General features: G+C 36.1%; 1 protein-coding gene across 1 annotated transcript in view; it reads right to left on the reverse strand.

Annotated features, from left to right (window-relative positions):
* Positions 1–16,771, reverse strand: part of CCDC18 (coiled-coil domain containing 18) — a 110,983-nt gene that overhangs the window by 42,050 nt on the left and 52,162 nt on the right. Inside the window, exons 14-18 of the mRNA XM_052638044.1 lie at positions 12,848–12,982; positions 12,601–12,678; positions 9,797–9,913; positions 2,343–2,510; positions 65–207 (exon numbers count right to left, since the gene is read on the reverse strand). Coding sequence (XP_052494004.1) covers positions 65–207; positions 2,343–2,510; positions 9,797–9,913; positions 12,601–12,678; positions 12,848–12,982 — 641 coding nt within the window. The remainder of the gene's footprint in view (positions 1–64; positions 208–2,342; positions 2,511–9,796; positions 9,914–12,600; positions 12,679–12,847; positions 12,983–16,771) is intronic.

A 16,771-nucleotide genomic window follows, 5' to 3' on the forward strand; every position in this document is an offset into this window, starting at 1 on the left:
TTTGAAACTCAAATATGACTGATGGTAAAAAAAAGGGAGACAAAAACTAACATGTTCATTTTACCTGGTAGTACCAGTAAGCTCAATAATTTTTTGTCTTTTCAAATCTGCTTCATATGTAGCTGCTTCACATTTCTCCTCCATTTTCCTCAACTTTTCAGCTGAACTTTCCCTTTGTTTCTGAAGCTCTTGTTCCAGTTTTGATACCTTGGAAAGCAATTTTTAGTATATATTTTAAATTCAAACACAGCCCAATATTCCTCAGAAGAAAAATATTTATATAAATTTGTATCCTGGCTTGTCATTCAATTTCAAAGTAAAGACCAAAAAACTGTTGGAAATATGAGAGCAAAACTTAATTTTTAATAAGATATTTCATTTATATATTATGCATATTTATAGACATGACCACGTCATAACACTAAAATAGGACTTAAAATAACTGGACAAAATAATGATAAATGTTCCTCTTTTCATCATCCTCATGTGAAATATTCTTTATTGTCAAACTATGTTCCTCTCCTTCTTCATGAATTGGCTCATACAGTGAAGGATTCCTAGATTCCCATCGGCCCTCAAACACCACTTGTATTTGCTCCTACTCATTCTTCCTTCTGTTTCACTACACTGAAGGAAGCATTCTTCCCCCTATATGAGTCAAACTACTTCACAGGTGTTCTGGATTCAATTCCTGTCCACTCTCTCAGGAACTTCAAACTACTGACCATCTCTACTCTCTGCTGTATCTTCAATATCTTTCTTCTGGTTTCTTTACATTAGCATTTACACATGTCTAAGACCTTCCCATCATAAAAACCTTTCCTCCATACCACCTCCAACTACCACTTCTTTTCTTCTCTCTGTAGCTCAACTTCTCAGATATTTTCCTAAGCTTTTTGCAGTATTTTTCTTTCTTCTCATTCATTCCTCAACCCATAGAAATCTGGCCACTCTACAGAAACTACACTATGTCAAAGGCTTCCATGCAACTAATTCCAATGGACATTACTCAACCCTCAATTTACTTGACACTACTTGACACTGATTGCAACAGCCCATGACACCAATTATCTCTTATTTCATGAAATACTTTGGCTTCCATGACTGCATCCTTCAGAGTTCTGTTGAAGTCAATCATCTCACCCCTCATTCTATATTCTCTCCCTAGTTAACCTCAGCCACTTTGTTTTCAATGAATATTTACATGATTGTGATTTCAAAAATTAGTATCTTGCTAATGACTGTAATATCCTCCCTGCTCTTTAAAAACCTCTCACTGAAGAACTCAGAACAGACTATAAGTCATTAATAACCACACCTCCCAACTCAAGTTTCAAGTATAAAATTAAAATAGTAACCAGGTAAAAAGGGAAGGGAACCATGGAAAATTCTACCCACTCTGTGCTTGATTAAATGGCATACTGATTTGCAGAAAAAATCTAAAGGTAAGTAAAAATCTGAATAAATCCAACACAAAACCTGTACATAGTGGAACATGAATAAAAAGTAGAAAAAATATATACTAGAAAATTTATCCCAAGTTCTGAAGGAATTTTTAGACATAAACTTCTTTAGACCCTCAAAGAAATCAGAAAAGACAAAAAAATTTCTTAAATAGCACAAAGAAAATCGTCAACCAAAAATACAAATGTACTGATAGACTTAAGGAAAAAAAAAAAACAACCAGAAGAAAATCATAAGACATTTACAGAAATAAAATGAATTTCAGAAAGAACAAGAATTACAAATCAATCTTATAAATACTAGAGTCAACAACAAGGAATTTATAAAGTAGAAATCAAACACCGATGAGATGAAGAAATGCTTCAGGATGAAGCTGTGCATCAGGCATAGCAACAGTAGGTCTAGACTTGAGCAAAAAGGATGGAGAGCCACAGGACAGATGTCTCTAAAGAAGAAAATATAGAATACCTGCCTGATCTCTATGAATATACAGAGAGGAAATTCCTTAGTGCTACTGGAGAGGCTGAGGATAAGTTTAGAATATATAGATTAAAAAGTCATATAAAGGATAAAAAGGTGAGGTGTAGTGAGATTACAGAGAACTATCCTTTTTTAATTTATACTCTTCTGTAAGTTTGATAAGAGAAAAATGAATCAAAAAATGTTAAATATCTGTCAGAATAATTCAGATGAACTTGGGAATGAATGAAAGAAGATTAGATTCTACCATAAAATGTCCCAGAACTCTTTCTTTGGAGTAATAACTCAATATGGTATCTGTGAGGTTTAAACAGCAATTTATATAACTAGCAAAATAAATCTATTATCAATTTAAAACCTTTCTATATCATAACTCCATTTTGACCAATAAAATATACCTGTTTTTCAAGTTTAGTTTGAATGTCTTCTAGCTCTCCATTTCTAATTGTCTCTTGTTGTAACATCTGCTGTTGTTGTTGAAGAGTATGCTGCAGAATAACATTTTGCTCAGCAGTTTCCTGAAGACTGTGATTTTTAATCTTCAGCTCTTTCTGTAAACAATATACCTAACAAATATATAAATTTCTCATTAAAATTTCAAATAAAAGCAATAAAATGTCAATGGTGTCTACCTCATTAGATAATTATCCTCATTTGTCATATGGGACAATTGTATTCGTTGCTATAATTTATTATGTGGAAGGGCAGGACTCATGTTTCTGATGAAGATATGTTATTGGGTTGGTGCAAAAGTAACTGCAGTTTTGCATTGTTGAACTTTGCTGTTTGATATTGGAATACATTCTTAAATAAATGTGGTTATGTTATACACCATTTTAATGTACATTTCTTGGTTTATGATTTTTGCTAATGACTTATTAGTTGCCATGTATTTATATTTATTTTAGACTAGAAATGATGTTAGACAAAAAAGCAAATTTGAGCGATTTTCTTATTTGAGTTCAAAATGGGTCGTAAAGCAGCAGAGACAACTCACAACATCAAAACACATTTTGCTAATGAACATACAGCGCAGTGATGTTTCAAGAAGTTTTGCAAGAAGATGAGGAATGCAGTGGCTGGCCATCAGAAGTTGACAAAGACCAACTGAGAGGATCATTGAAGCTAAACCTCTTACAACTATATGTGAAGCTGCCCAAGAACTCATCTACCATTCTATAGTCATTTGGCATTTGAAGCAAACTGGAAAGGTGAAAAATCTCTATAATTGGTGCCTCATGAGCTGACCCCCCCCCCCAAAAAAATTGGCATTTTGCAGTGTCATCTTCTTTTATTCTGCACAACAACAATGAACCATTTCTCAAATGAATCGTGACATGTGACCAAAAGTGGACTTTATACCACAACTGGCAATGACCAGTTCAGTGACTGGACCAAGAAAAAGACAAAACATATCCCAAAGCCAAACATGCATCAAAAAAAGTCATGATCACTGTTTGGTGGTCTGCTGCCCTTTGATTTATTACAGCTTTATGAATCATGGCAAAACTATTACATCTGAGAATTATGCTCAGCAAATCAAAGAGATGCACCAAAAACTGCAACAGCTGCACCAGGCACTGGTCAACAGAATGGGCCCAATTCTTTTGCAAGACAACACCCAATGAACTGGGATATGAACTTTTGCCTCAGCTGCCATATTCACCTAATCTCTCATCAACCGACTACTACTTCAAGCATCTCAACAACTTTTTGCAGGGAAAATACTTCCATAAACAGCAAGAGGCAGGAAAAGCTTTCTTCGAGTTTTCAGAATCCTGAAGCAGATTTTTATGCTACAGGAATAAACAAACTTATTTCTTGTTGGCAAAAATCTGTTGATTGTAATGGTATCTATTTTGATTATTAAGGATGTGTTTGAGCCTAGTTATAATGATGTAAAATTCACAGTCTGAAACTGCAATTACTTCTTCATCAACCTATTAATAGGGTTGATTCTTGGCTGATGTTTGAGAATGTGGCTTTTGAAACATTCCCTAAGTGATAAGATTGTTTTCCCTAGCTAGGACACCAACTCATGCTTTCCTTCTGGGAACTGGGAATTTTGATACCTATGGCTGTTCTTATGTGACCAGCTCCCTAATAAAGAGTCATAAGCAGGCTTCCTTGGGCAGACATACTGCATACATGTTACTGCATTTCACTTCTATAGAAAGAAGCATATTCTATGTGACTTCTCTCAGAATGAGGAAGAGAACATAGGAAGCTATAGATTCCTTCACACTGCATCTGATGTTATCTTTTATCCCTACTGATAACAGGCCATAGCCATGAAAACACTGCATAAATGATAGGTACTGTTTAGTATATTATTGTTGCTATCATTGGCACTGTTTGTAAAATAATACTCCAGCAAAGCACTCTTGAATATTCTTGCTCCAAAAAACATAAAGGAATAACCATCTAAGAAACTAAACTCATTCATTCCAAATACTTACGACTTTAATATGCTGGTCCCAAAAATTGCTTTAAAGCAAAAAGGTATCATTAACATCTGACACCTTTAGAGTTATCTGGAAGAACCCATTAAGAAGGGGGGGGGGGGGAAAGGCCCTTTGTCCAATAATCTAAATCCTACAAAGTGCCAAATGAAACCATTTTAAAATTGTATAAATAATACAGCATAACTTAGTATGTATTTTATAATATTTTTCACCTGTTCCCTAAAGTAAGGGGAAAGTTTAAATAAATGATATATAAATCAGATTTTGAAAGATGCAACCATTTAAAATCCTAATTTAAAGGACAACACCAAAAAAAAATTTTACAAAATAAGATGAGAAAAAAAAGAACCCCATTTCATTAACATGAAAAACACTCAGGCAAATAGAAAAGTGAAAAGTATTAGTATTAGAGTGAACTGTAGGTAAATCTTCTTTAACAGATTTCTTATTGTTGCCTATGTAATAACTTTTTAAATGAAGGAAAATAAACCCATTCCTTTGAGGCAAACAATCTTTCTAATCAATATCAATCCAGAAGAAAGCAGTTTTAAACTCCTAAGAAATAGTGGAGAAGAATTCTGATTTGGTTCTTTTTTCTAATTATCTGGCAGCCAAACATTCAACAGCAGCATTAAAAGCTTGACTCAAATATTCTTTGTTTATAACAAGAAGCTCTTAAATTTCAAACTACTTCATTATATGATGACTCTTTACTAAAATTGGAGAACTTTAGATCTAACAGGCAACTATACAATTTCTAATATTATTATGATAATTCTTTTTAATGCTAAACTATCTTAATTTTGTCATATGAAAATAATTAATTAGCATAAATATGTATCATTAACATCTGTTTTGCTTTTCCTGTTAGCTCCTGACAGAACTACAGATCACACCTCTGCTGTAGTTTATTTTATATAGAACTGACTTGCCTGCAAGATAAGTTTAAACACTATTTTTTGCTTTAGTGTAACATCCTGTTTTACTTTCTTATGCAAAGAAAAAAATGGACCAGTTAATACAGGAAGACAAAATACTAGAAAAAAGATAAGGCCTACCAAAACACTAAGAAACTAATACCACATAAGGACAAATAAAAATTTTATTTCAGTAACATAGCCACTAGCAAAATAATTTTAATTAAAAATACTGAAGTACCAAAGTACTGGAGCAGCCGTGAAGAGAGACCCCACATCCAAGGTAACAGAAACCCAAGGAAGACAGTAGGCACTGAGAAAGGGGATCAGAGGGCAGACAGACTGAAACTACAATCACAGACAACTAACCTATCTGATCACATGGATCACAGCCTTGTCTAACTCAATGAAACTAAGCCATGCCATGTTGGGCCACCCAAGACAGCTGGGTTATGGTGGAGAGGTCTGACAGAATGTGGTCTACTGGAGAAGGGAACGGCAAACCACTTCAGTATTCTTGCCTTGAGAACCCCATGAACAGTATGAAAAGGCAAAACGACGGGATACTGAAAGAGGAACTCCCCAGGTGGGTAGGTGCCCAGTGGAGAAATAACTCCAGAAAGAATGAAGGGATGGAGGTGAAGCAAAAACACCACCCAGCTGTGAGAGGGACTGCTGATGGAAGCAGGGTTTAATGCTGTAAAGACCAATATTGCATAAGAACCTGGAATGTTAGGTCCATGAATCAAGGTAAATTCGAAGTGGTCAAACAGGAGATGACAAGAGTGAACATCAACATTCTAGGAATCAGTGAACTACAATGGACTGGAATGGGTGAATTTAATTCAGATGACCATTGTATCTACTACTGTGGGCAGGAATCCCTTAGAAGAAATGTAGTAGCCGTCATAGTCAACAAGAGTCTGAAATGCAGTACCTGGATGCAATCTCAAAAATGACAGAATGATCTCTGTTCGTTTCCAAGGTAAACCATTCAACATCACGGTAATCCAAGTCTATGCCCCGACTAGTAACGCTGAAGAAGCTGAAATTGAACAGTTCTATGAAGACCTACAATACCTACCAGAACTAACACACAAAAAAGATGTCCTTCTCATTATAAGGAACTGGAATGCAAAAGTAGGAAGTCAAGAAACACCTGGAGTAACAGGCAAATTTGGCCTTGGACTACAGAATGAAGTGGGGCAAAAGCTAATAGAGTTCTGCCAAGAGAACGCACTGGTCATAGCTAACATCCACTTCCAACAACACAGGAGAAGACTCTACACATGGACATCACCAGATGGTTGACACTGAAATCAGACTGATTATATTCTTTGCAGCCAAAGATGGAGATGCTCTATACAGTCAGCAAAAACAAGACCAGGAGCTGACTATGGCTCAGATCATAAACTCCTTATTGCCAAATTCAGACTGAAATTGAAGAAAGTTGGGAAAACCACTAGACCATTCAGGTATGACCTAAATCAAATCCCTTATGACTATATAGTGGAAGTGAAAAATAGATTTAAGGGACTAGATCTGATAGACAGAGTACCTGATGAACTATGAATGGAGGCTCGTAACACTGTACAGGAGACAGGAATCAAGACCACCCCCAAGAAAACGAAATGCAAAAAAGAAAAACAGCTGTCTGAGGAGGCCTTACAAATAGCTGTGAAAAGAAGAGAAGCCAAAAGCAAAGGAGAAAAGGAAAGATATAAGCATTTGAATGCAGAGTTCCAAAGAATAGCCAGGAGAGATAAGAAAGCCTTCCTCAGTGATCACTGCAAACAAATAGAGGAAAAGAACAGAATGGGAAAGACTAGAGATCTCTTCAAGAAAATTAGAGATACCAAGGGAACATTTCATGCAAAGATGGGCAAAATAAAGGACAAAAATGGGATGGACCTAACAGAAGCAGAAGATATTAAGAAGAGGTGGCAAGAATACACAGAAGAACTGTACAAAAAAGATCTTCATGACCCAGATAACCACAATGGTGTGATCACTCACCTAGAGCCAGACATCCTGGAATGTGAAGTCAAGTGGGCCTTAGGAAGCATCACTATGAACAAAGCTAGTGGATGTGATGGAATTCCAGTTGAGCTATTTCAAATCCTGAAAGATGACGCTGTGAAAGTGTTGCACTCAATATGTCAGCACATTTGGAAAACTTAGCAGTGACCACAGGACTGGAAAAGGTCAGTTTTCATTCCAATCGCAAAGAAAGGCAATGTCAAAGAATGCTCAAACTACCGCACAATTGCACTCATCTCACATGCTAGTAAACTAATGCTCAAAATTCCCCAAGCCAGACTTCAGCAATACGTGAACTGTGAACTTCCTGATGTTCAAGCTGGTTTTCGAAAAGGCAGAGGAACCAGAGATCAAATTGCCAACATCTGCTGGATCACGGAAAAAGCAAGAGAGTTCCAAAAAAACATCTATTTCTGCTTTATTAACTATGCCAAAGCCTTTGACTCTGTGGATCACAAGAAACTGTGGAAAATTCTGAAAGAGATGGGAATATCGGACCACCTTACCTGCCTCTTGAGAAACCTATATGCAGGTCAGGAAGTAACAGTTACAAGTGGACATGGAACAACAAACTGGTTCCCAATCAGGAAAGGAGTACGTCAAGGCTGTATATTGTCACCCTGCTTATTTAACTTATATGCAGAGTACATCATGAGAAACACTGAGCTGGAGGAAGCACAAGCTGGAATCAAGATTGCTGGGAGAAATATCAATAACCTCAGATATGCAGATGACACCACCCTTATGGCAGAAAGTGAAGAAGAACTAAAGAGCCTCTTGATGAAAGTGAAAGAGGAGAGTGAAAAAGTTGGCTTAAAGCTCAACATTCAGAAAACTAAGATCATGGCATCTGGTCTCATCACTTCATGGCAAGTAGATGGGGAAACAGTGGAAACAGTAGCTGGCTTTATTTTTCTGGGCTCCAAAATCACTGCAGATGGTGATTGCAGCCATGAAATTAAAAAATGCTTACTCCTTGGAAGGAAAGTTATGACCAACCTAGACACCATATTAAAAAGCAGAGACATTACTTTGCCAACAAAGGTCTGTCTAGTCAAGGCTATGGTTTTTCCAGTGGTCATGTATGGATGTGAGAGTTGGACTATAAAGAAAGCTGAGCACCGAAGAATTGATGCTTTTGAACTGTGGTGTTGGAGAAGACTCTTGAGAGTCCCTTGGATTACAAGGAGATCCAACCAGTCCATCCTAAAGGAGATGAGTTCTGGGTGTTCATTGGAAGGACTGATGTTGAAGCTGAAACTCCAATACTTTGGCCACCTCATGTGAAGAGTTGACTCACTGGAAAAGACCCTGATTCTGGGAAAGATTGAGGGCAGGATGAGAAGGGGACAACAGAGGATGAGATGGTTGGATGGCCTCACCGACTCGATGAACACGGGTTTGGGTGCACTCCGGGGGCTGGTGATGGTCTTGGAGGCCTGGCGTGCTGTGGTTCATGGGGTCACAAAGAGTCGGACATGACTGAGCAACTGAACTGAACTGAAGTACCGAAAATATTTAGTTGAAACCCAAATATTAATTCACAAAAATGAACCTATATCTATCAGATTTATATTGGCATATCACTCTACCACCCTTTAACTTCCACTTTACCTTAAAAGCAATTACTAAAAAATAAAAGCCAGCAAAGTTACTGACACAATGCAAACTTCACAAAACTTAAGTTCATCAATTTGAATAAAGGTATTTATTAATAAAAGGTTTTACTGAATAAATGCTTTATGAAGGAATAGTTTAGGCTTATTCTCATCTATTTTGTGTTTATTCTCTTCTATCATGTTGACAATGTAATTCCCTATGAACACATACTTTATCACCTTTTAAAGCAAGCTAATAAAAAATTAAAATATTTTCAAAATAATTTGGGACCCCAAAGTCACTACTATTTTAATCATAAATGTATTTATTTCAAAATCTGTAAAAGAATATTTGCCTGAGGCAAAAACTCAGAGGTGTATTTATTAGCTTTGTGTTCTGGATAATCAAAATGTACTTTTTTCAGCTGGCTTTCTATCAATATGCTCTGGGGCCATTTATTTATTCAGCTAGCATGGATTGGGGAATATCCACTGATTTGGTAAAATATCTTTATAAAATCACCCATTACTAACAGAATGGATGGACTATGAATCAAATAATATTTTCTAAAACCTAGCTGTATGTGTATATGTTCAGTCACTCAGTAATGTCTGACTCTTCCTTTTGTGACCCCAATGACTATAGCCCACCAGGTTCCTCTGTCCATGGAATTTTCCAGGCCAAGAATGCTGGAGTGGATTGGCATTTCCTGCTCCAGGGAATATTCCCGACCAAGGGACTGAACCCAGGTGTACTTCGTCTCCTGTATTGGCAGATTCTTTTCCACTGCCACCTGGGAAGCTACATGGGATGAAATGTTAATTTACTTACCTCTTCAGATTTCTTCTTTAGCTGTTTTTCAAACTTTTCTTTATTTCCTTCCAATTGGTTCAAATGCAAGGCAAGTTCTTCCTTACAAATTTCTAATGCTGAATCTAGTTGTCTGACCTAAGCAGCAAAAAGGAAAAAAGAAAAATCAACTAACACTAATGAATGCTTATGATATGCTCAATATTTTACAGTTATCTCCTAATGTTACCTCACTACCTCAACCAATGAATATATAGTCCAACTTAAGATATAAAGCACTATTAAAGAAGAGATTTATTTAGAAAACTAATTATTACTGCAAACCAGGAAGCCAGAGACTGGAGTCCTGAAGAATAAACAGCCATGAACAAGTGAGGAAGGGCATTTAGGAAGAGCAAAAGTACATTCAGAGACAAGGCACTGTGAAAAGGAGTAGTAAGAAGTTGGCAGGAGCTTAGGGTACCAATGTAGAAGGCACTGGCAACCCACTCCAGTACTCTTGCCTGGAATATCCCATTGACAGAGGAGCCTTGTAGGCTGTAGTGCATGGGGTTGCTAAGAGTCGGACACAACTGAGTGACTTCACTTTCACTTTTCACTTTCATGGCTTGGAGAAGGAAATGGCAACCCACTCCAGTGTTCTTGCCTGGAGAATCCCAGGGATGGGGGAGCCCGGTGGGCTGCCGTCTCTGGGGTCGCACAGAGTCGGACACGACTGAAGTGACTTAGCAGCAGCAGCAGCAGCAGCAGCAGCAGCAGCAGCAGCAGCAGCAGCAGCAGCAGCAGCAGTAGGGTACTAAAAGCATGAATTTGTAAGAGAGGGGTATTGGAGAGATGAGACTGGCAAAATAGACTGGGGCCAACTGTCAAGGACCTGTAGGCCAGGCACCCTAAAACATTTTCTAAAAAGGTAAGCAGTATTTAGACCTATTCCTTAAATTCCCTTGATCAAAAAAAATAATAGAGTACAAACTGGTGTATTGTACTAAAAATACTATGCTGTGAATATTCTGAAGTCACTAAGAAAATGAAATGTTTTTGTCAGCTAAGAAAAAAAAATAAGGAGAGGGCTGTTTTTCCTTTCAATTAGTTAAAACATGTTTAGAAAGGCAGCCATGTAACTTGGTTCAAGTGTTCATAAAGCTGTAAATGCTTCATGCTACTGTAACCTTAAATAGCAAATGAGCAAAGAGCAACTCAAATTCAGTAAATTTCTTTCAGAATCTGCCTATATACTCCATGTCCCCCATCTGTTAATGAGATTCATTCTTTTCTTGATTCCTTCTTTTCATTATTGTAATTCTGAGTTTCTTGGGAGAGATTTTTTTCTCCTCAATGCTAATAGCCTTTTAATAAGCAGTCATGAAAGTGTGAAAGAAATTTCAGCAAAATAAGAAAAAATAGAAAACTGCTCCCTCTTGCAGATAATATTCTACATCATGAAATTATCCTTACAACTCTTATTTCTAAAAGGAGGATCTTGAAAGACACACAGTTGCCAAAGCCTGTCCCTATAGCTTGTGAATATAACAGCTTAAAAGTGTGTAATTCTGAATAATTATCTTTGTTAATAAACTGCTGCCCTAAAAATAATTTTTAAATTGTTTTATGAAGGTGTAACTATTTACAAGTTTTCTTTCTTAAGCATGAGAATGAGCATTGGTACTTGTATCAAATTCTACACACAGGAAAAAGAAATCTGTCAGAATATCACACCTGATAAAAATTAGCAATGCAAAAACTTCTTCGGGCAAGATTCATCACTGGATTTTAAAAATTATTGACTATAAGCTTGTTGAGAAACACGGCTTTCAACATGGCCTCCAAGAATCATCCCACATACTGCCTAATAATTATAAAGGAAAAATTGTGCCCTGAAAATGGTGAGATCTGGCAGTAAACTTTACATAAGCGGTCAAGGGAATTCCCTGAAAGTCCAGTGGGTGGGAATCTGTGCTTTCATTGCCAAGAGCCAGGGTTTGATCTCTGCCGGGGAACTAAGATCCCATTAGCTGCACAGTACAGTCAAAAAGAAATAATAATGAGGAGAAAACATTGGATATATAGTAATTACTTAGCAAACTCTGAGTAACTTAGTGTGTGCTAAGTATTTTATATCCTCATTTTAATTAATCCTCAAATCCACCCTCTTCTAGTGCATTGTTATTCCTATTTTAAAGATGAAGAAGTTAAAGTTCACAGAGTTTAAATAACCAAGCCAAGGTTACAGTCAGTTAGTAAGCACACTGAAGCCAGAAATGAAACCCCAGTTAGTTTAGCCCCAAAGCCCATGCCTTTAACCATAAGGATATATATACTGTTAATAGCAACAAAACTGTATTTTACTCAGAAATTCTGGATTTATCCCCTATTTAATCATATAGCACAACTAGTAAAAAGAAGCAAAACTCTACTGTTTGTAATTTCATCTCTCTTCACTTCCTTTGTTAATATTTTACTGGCAATTTTAGTAAATACCTACAGTTAAAAAAAAAACAGTTTTTGGTAAAACAAAAAAACAAGTCTTAAGGCAAAAAGAAAGGAGGTTAGATAATCTATAAACTAGGTTGTGATAATCTTACAGATAATATTATAGATAAACTATAAACTAATTATCAAATAATTAAAATCATAAGTCTCAATGAAAAAATATACTACTTAAAGAAACTAAGTTCATTTATTTAGGTAAAATTTTTACTACTTTATTCATTTTTAAGTAAAAGATTTTTACAATTTATAGAGTAAACTAAAAAGCCACAGGAATGTTTCTATTAATAAAAAAAATTAAAAGAAAAAAAATTTTATTTAAGTATTAGTATACTAGCCTTGATCGTTTCTTCAGATACTTGGTTCTGTAATGCTTTCAAAGCTTCATCTTTCTTCATATTTTCCTTTTCCATTTCCTAAAAACATACAGATTGGTAGCAGAAAATAAGTAAGTGTATAAATATTTTAGCATTAGTAACAAGTTGTTAAAAAATTGATTCAATTAGAATTAAAGGAATGTTAAAAATACATAAGCTTAAAATATCAATCAACTTTTAAAGAGCACTTTTATAAAGATGATTTTACCCCTTTGCTTTCTGTCAAGAGTCTGTCTAGTGATTCAAGATGATGTTGTTTACATATTATATCTTGCTGCAACACAGACATAGTCTTTTCTTGTTCTTTAAATTGTTGTTCTTTTTTGTCTAGTTGAGATTCAAGCTAAAAACACAAACAGGGTTTATTAATTTTCATGTTAACTTTTTTAAAATCTAAAACATTTTAAATACAGTCTGTTCTTCAACAAAGTAGGTTTAAGCTGCCTGAGTCCACTTATACATGGATTCTTTTCAATAAATGTGTACTACAGTACTATACCACCAGAGGTTGTTTGAATCCACAGATAGGAATCATGGATAAGAGGGCTGACTATAAAGTTATACGTGGATTTTCAACTGTGCAAGAGTTGGCAACCCTAACTTTCGCATTGTTCAAAAGTCAAATGTACACACAAAATATAATACTCACATGTTATATTACTATTGAAATTACATAGATGATTGCATTTTGCCAAATTTCCTTTAGTTTCCCTCCTTTTAGAGAAGAAATAAAATCACAAATCCAGGTCTTACTCTTTTCCTCCCTCACCAATACTATACTGAAATTGTTTTGTATCATTCTCTACTGTGTTTCAGCTTCATGCATGTTTTCCGTGCTTTTAACTACATACGTAGACCCATGAACATAATGTAATTTTCCGTTTTGAAAATTCACATAGACAATATCAACACTTGTTCCAATTTTCGGCAACTAGTTTCTTTCACTTAATATTCTTTTAGGGCTTCCCTGGTGGCTCAGTGGTAAAGAACCCACCTGTCAATGCAGGAGGCATAATATTGTTTTAAATATTTATCCGTGTATCTATATACGGACCTCGTTCAAATAACAGAATATTCCATTATAACAACAAACTACAGCTTGTTCACTCCTCTACTTGGGAATAGTTAGTATTCTTTTTCACTACAATGATAATGTTACAGTAACAATCTCTGTATGTATCTCTTTATGTACATGTATTAGAGTTTCTTTAGACCATACCACCTATAAGTGGACTTCCTGGTTGTAGGATATGCACATTTCTAACTTCACTAGTTATTTCTTTACACAGGGTATCAAAATTAATACTTTCATTAGAAATGTTTGTCTTTACAACTTCACCACTAACAGACTGTTGTTATCAAATATCCAAAAGTTTCGTGAAGACAAAATATTAATAAACTGATGTTTATATGAATATTTGTATATATTATATAAAATGTATAAAAATCATTCCTATGTGATACATGCATACATATACACTATAAAAACAGAGCAGCAACAAGTTAGCTAAAAATTATTAAAACCAAAGAACTGTGAAATGGAAACACTCAAATGAAAATAAATAACACATCATAAATTAGAGGAACAGGAAGAAAAAAGACTGAAGTGAACAGAACATAAGGGACCTATTGGACACTGTCAAGCAGACCAAGGTGCACATCACAGAAGTCCCAGAAGGAAGGACAAAATTCAATAACCTCTCATGATAGAAACACTTAACAAATTAGGAACAGAAGGAAACTACCTTCACAAAATAAAACCCTTAGATGAAAAACCTACAGCTAACACAGTCAATGACAAAAGACTGAAAGCTTTTCTTCTGTGCTCAGGAACAAAAAGGGATGCCCCTCTCACCACTTCTGTTTAACAGTCCTGGAAGTACCAGCCACAGGAATTAAGCAAGAAAAAAAAAGGCATACAAATTGGAAAGGAAGAAGTAAAACTATCTGCTGGCAGATGATATAATCTTATATATACTGTAAAAAAACAAAACTTAAAGATTTCACACAATAAATCTACTAGAACTGATAAATGAAATCAGAAAAGCAGAGGATATAATTGAACACAGAGAAATCAGGGGCATTTCTATACATGAACAATGAACAATCTGAAAAGAAAATTACAAAAACAATTTCTGTTATAGTAGTATCAAAAAGAAAAAAATACTTAAGAATTAACCAAGGAGGTAAAAGAGTTGTACAATGAAAATTACAAAACACTGATGAAAGGAATTAAAGAAAACATAAGTCAAAGTGTTAGCTGCTCGGCCGTGTCTGACTCTTTGTGACTCCATGGACTGTAGCCAGGCTCCTCTGTCCATGGAATTTCCCAGGCAAGAATATTGGAGTGGGTTGCTATTCCCTTCTTCATGGGATCTTCCCACCCCAGGGATCAAACCTGAGTCTCCCACAATGCAGGCAGATTCTTAACCACTTGAGCCACCAGGGAAGCCCCAAAGAAAACATAAATAGAAACATATTCCATGTTCACAGATTAGAAGACTTAATACTGTTAAAATGTCAGTATTACTCAATATAATATAATCTCTTTTAAAATCCCAAAGACCTTTTTTCTGAAACAGAAAAACCCATCTTAAAATTCTTATGAAATCTCAGGGGACCATGAACAGCTAAAACAAACTTGAAAACGAACAAAACTGGAGTATCCTCACTTCCTGACTTCAAACCTATCAATATTACAAAGCTACAGTAACAAAACCAGTGTGAAGTGGGATAAGACAAATATATACACCAATGGAATAGAATCAAGAGCCCAGAAATAAATACTCACACGTATGGTCAAATGATTTTGACAAGGGAGCCAAGATCATTCAGTATGGGGAAATGACAGCTCTTCCAACAAACGGTGCAGATAAAACTGGACATCCACATGCAAAAGAATGAAGTGAGACCCTTACCTAACACCACACATAAAAATTAACACAAACTGGACAAAAGACATAAATGTCAGACATTAAAAACAAGAAGTCTTGGAAGAAATCTTGTAACAAAAGTTTCATGACATTTGATTTAGTAAAAATTTCTTAAATATGACACCAAAGATGCAGGCAACAAAAGAAAAAATAGACAAATTAGAATTTATGAAAATTCTAATATTCTGTGTACCCAAAGACTCTCAATAGAGTAAAAAGGAAACTGACAGAATGGCAGACTATTTGCAAATCATATATCCGGTCCCATCACTTCATGGGAAAAAGATGGGAAAACAGTGGAAACAGTGGCAGACTTTATTTTCTGGGGCTCCAAAATCACTGCAGATGGTGACTGCAGCCATGAAATTAAAAGACGCTTACTCCTTGGAAGAAAAGTTATGACCAACCTAGATAGCATGTTCAAAAGCAGAGAGATTACTTTGCCGACTAAGGTCCGTCTAGTCAAGGCTATGGTTTTTCCCGTGGTCACGTTTGGATGTGAGAGTTGGACTGTGAAGAAGGCTGAGCACCAAAGAATTGATGCGATTGAACTGTGGTGTTGGAGAAGACTCTTGAGAGTCCCTTGGACTGCAAGGAGATCCAACCAATCCATTCTGAAGGAGATCAACCCTGGGATTTCTTTGGAAGGAATGATGCTAAAGCTGAAACTCCAGGACTTTGGCCACCTCATGCGAAGAGTTGACTCATTGGAAAAGACTCTGATGCTGGGAGGGATTGGGGGCAGGAGGAAAAGGGGACAACAGAGGATGAGATGGCTGGATGGCATCACTCACTCGATGGACGTGAGTCTGAGTGAATTCCGGGAGCTGGTGATGGACAGGGAGGCCTGGCGTGCTGCGATTCATGGGGTCGCAAAGAGTCGGACACAACTGAGTGACTGAACTGAACTGAACTGAATACCTGATAAGGGATCAATATCAAGAATATATAGAGAAGTCCTGAAACTCACTAACAGTATAAAAGCAACCCAATTTTAAAAATGGGCATAGGAACTGAATACACATTTCTCTAAAGATAGGGACTGGCTAACAAAGACATGAAAAGATTCTCAATATCACTGATCATTAGGGAAATGCAAATCAAAATTACAGTCAAATGCCACCTCACACTCATCAGGATTGTTGTTTCCTAGTTGCTAAATTGTATCCAACTCTTTGTGATGCCATGGATTGCACCAA

This window comes from Budorcas taxicolor, chromosome 3 (assembly GCF_023091745.1).
Source record: "Budorcas taxicolor isolate Tak-1 chromosome 3, Takin1.1, whole genome shotgun sequence".
NCBI lineage: Eukaryota > Metazoa > Chordata > Mammalia > Artiodactyla > Bovidae > Budorcas > Budorcas taxicolor.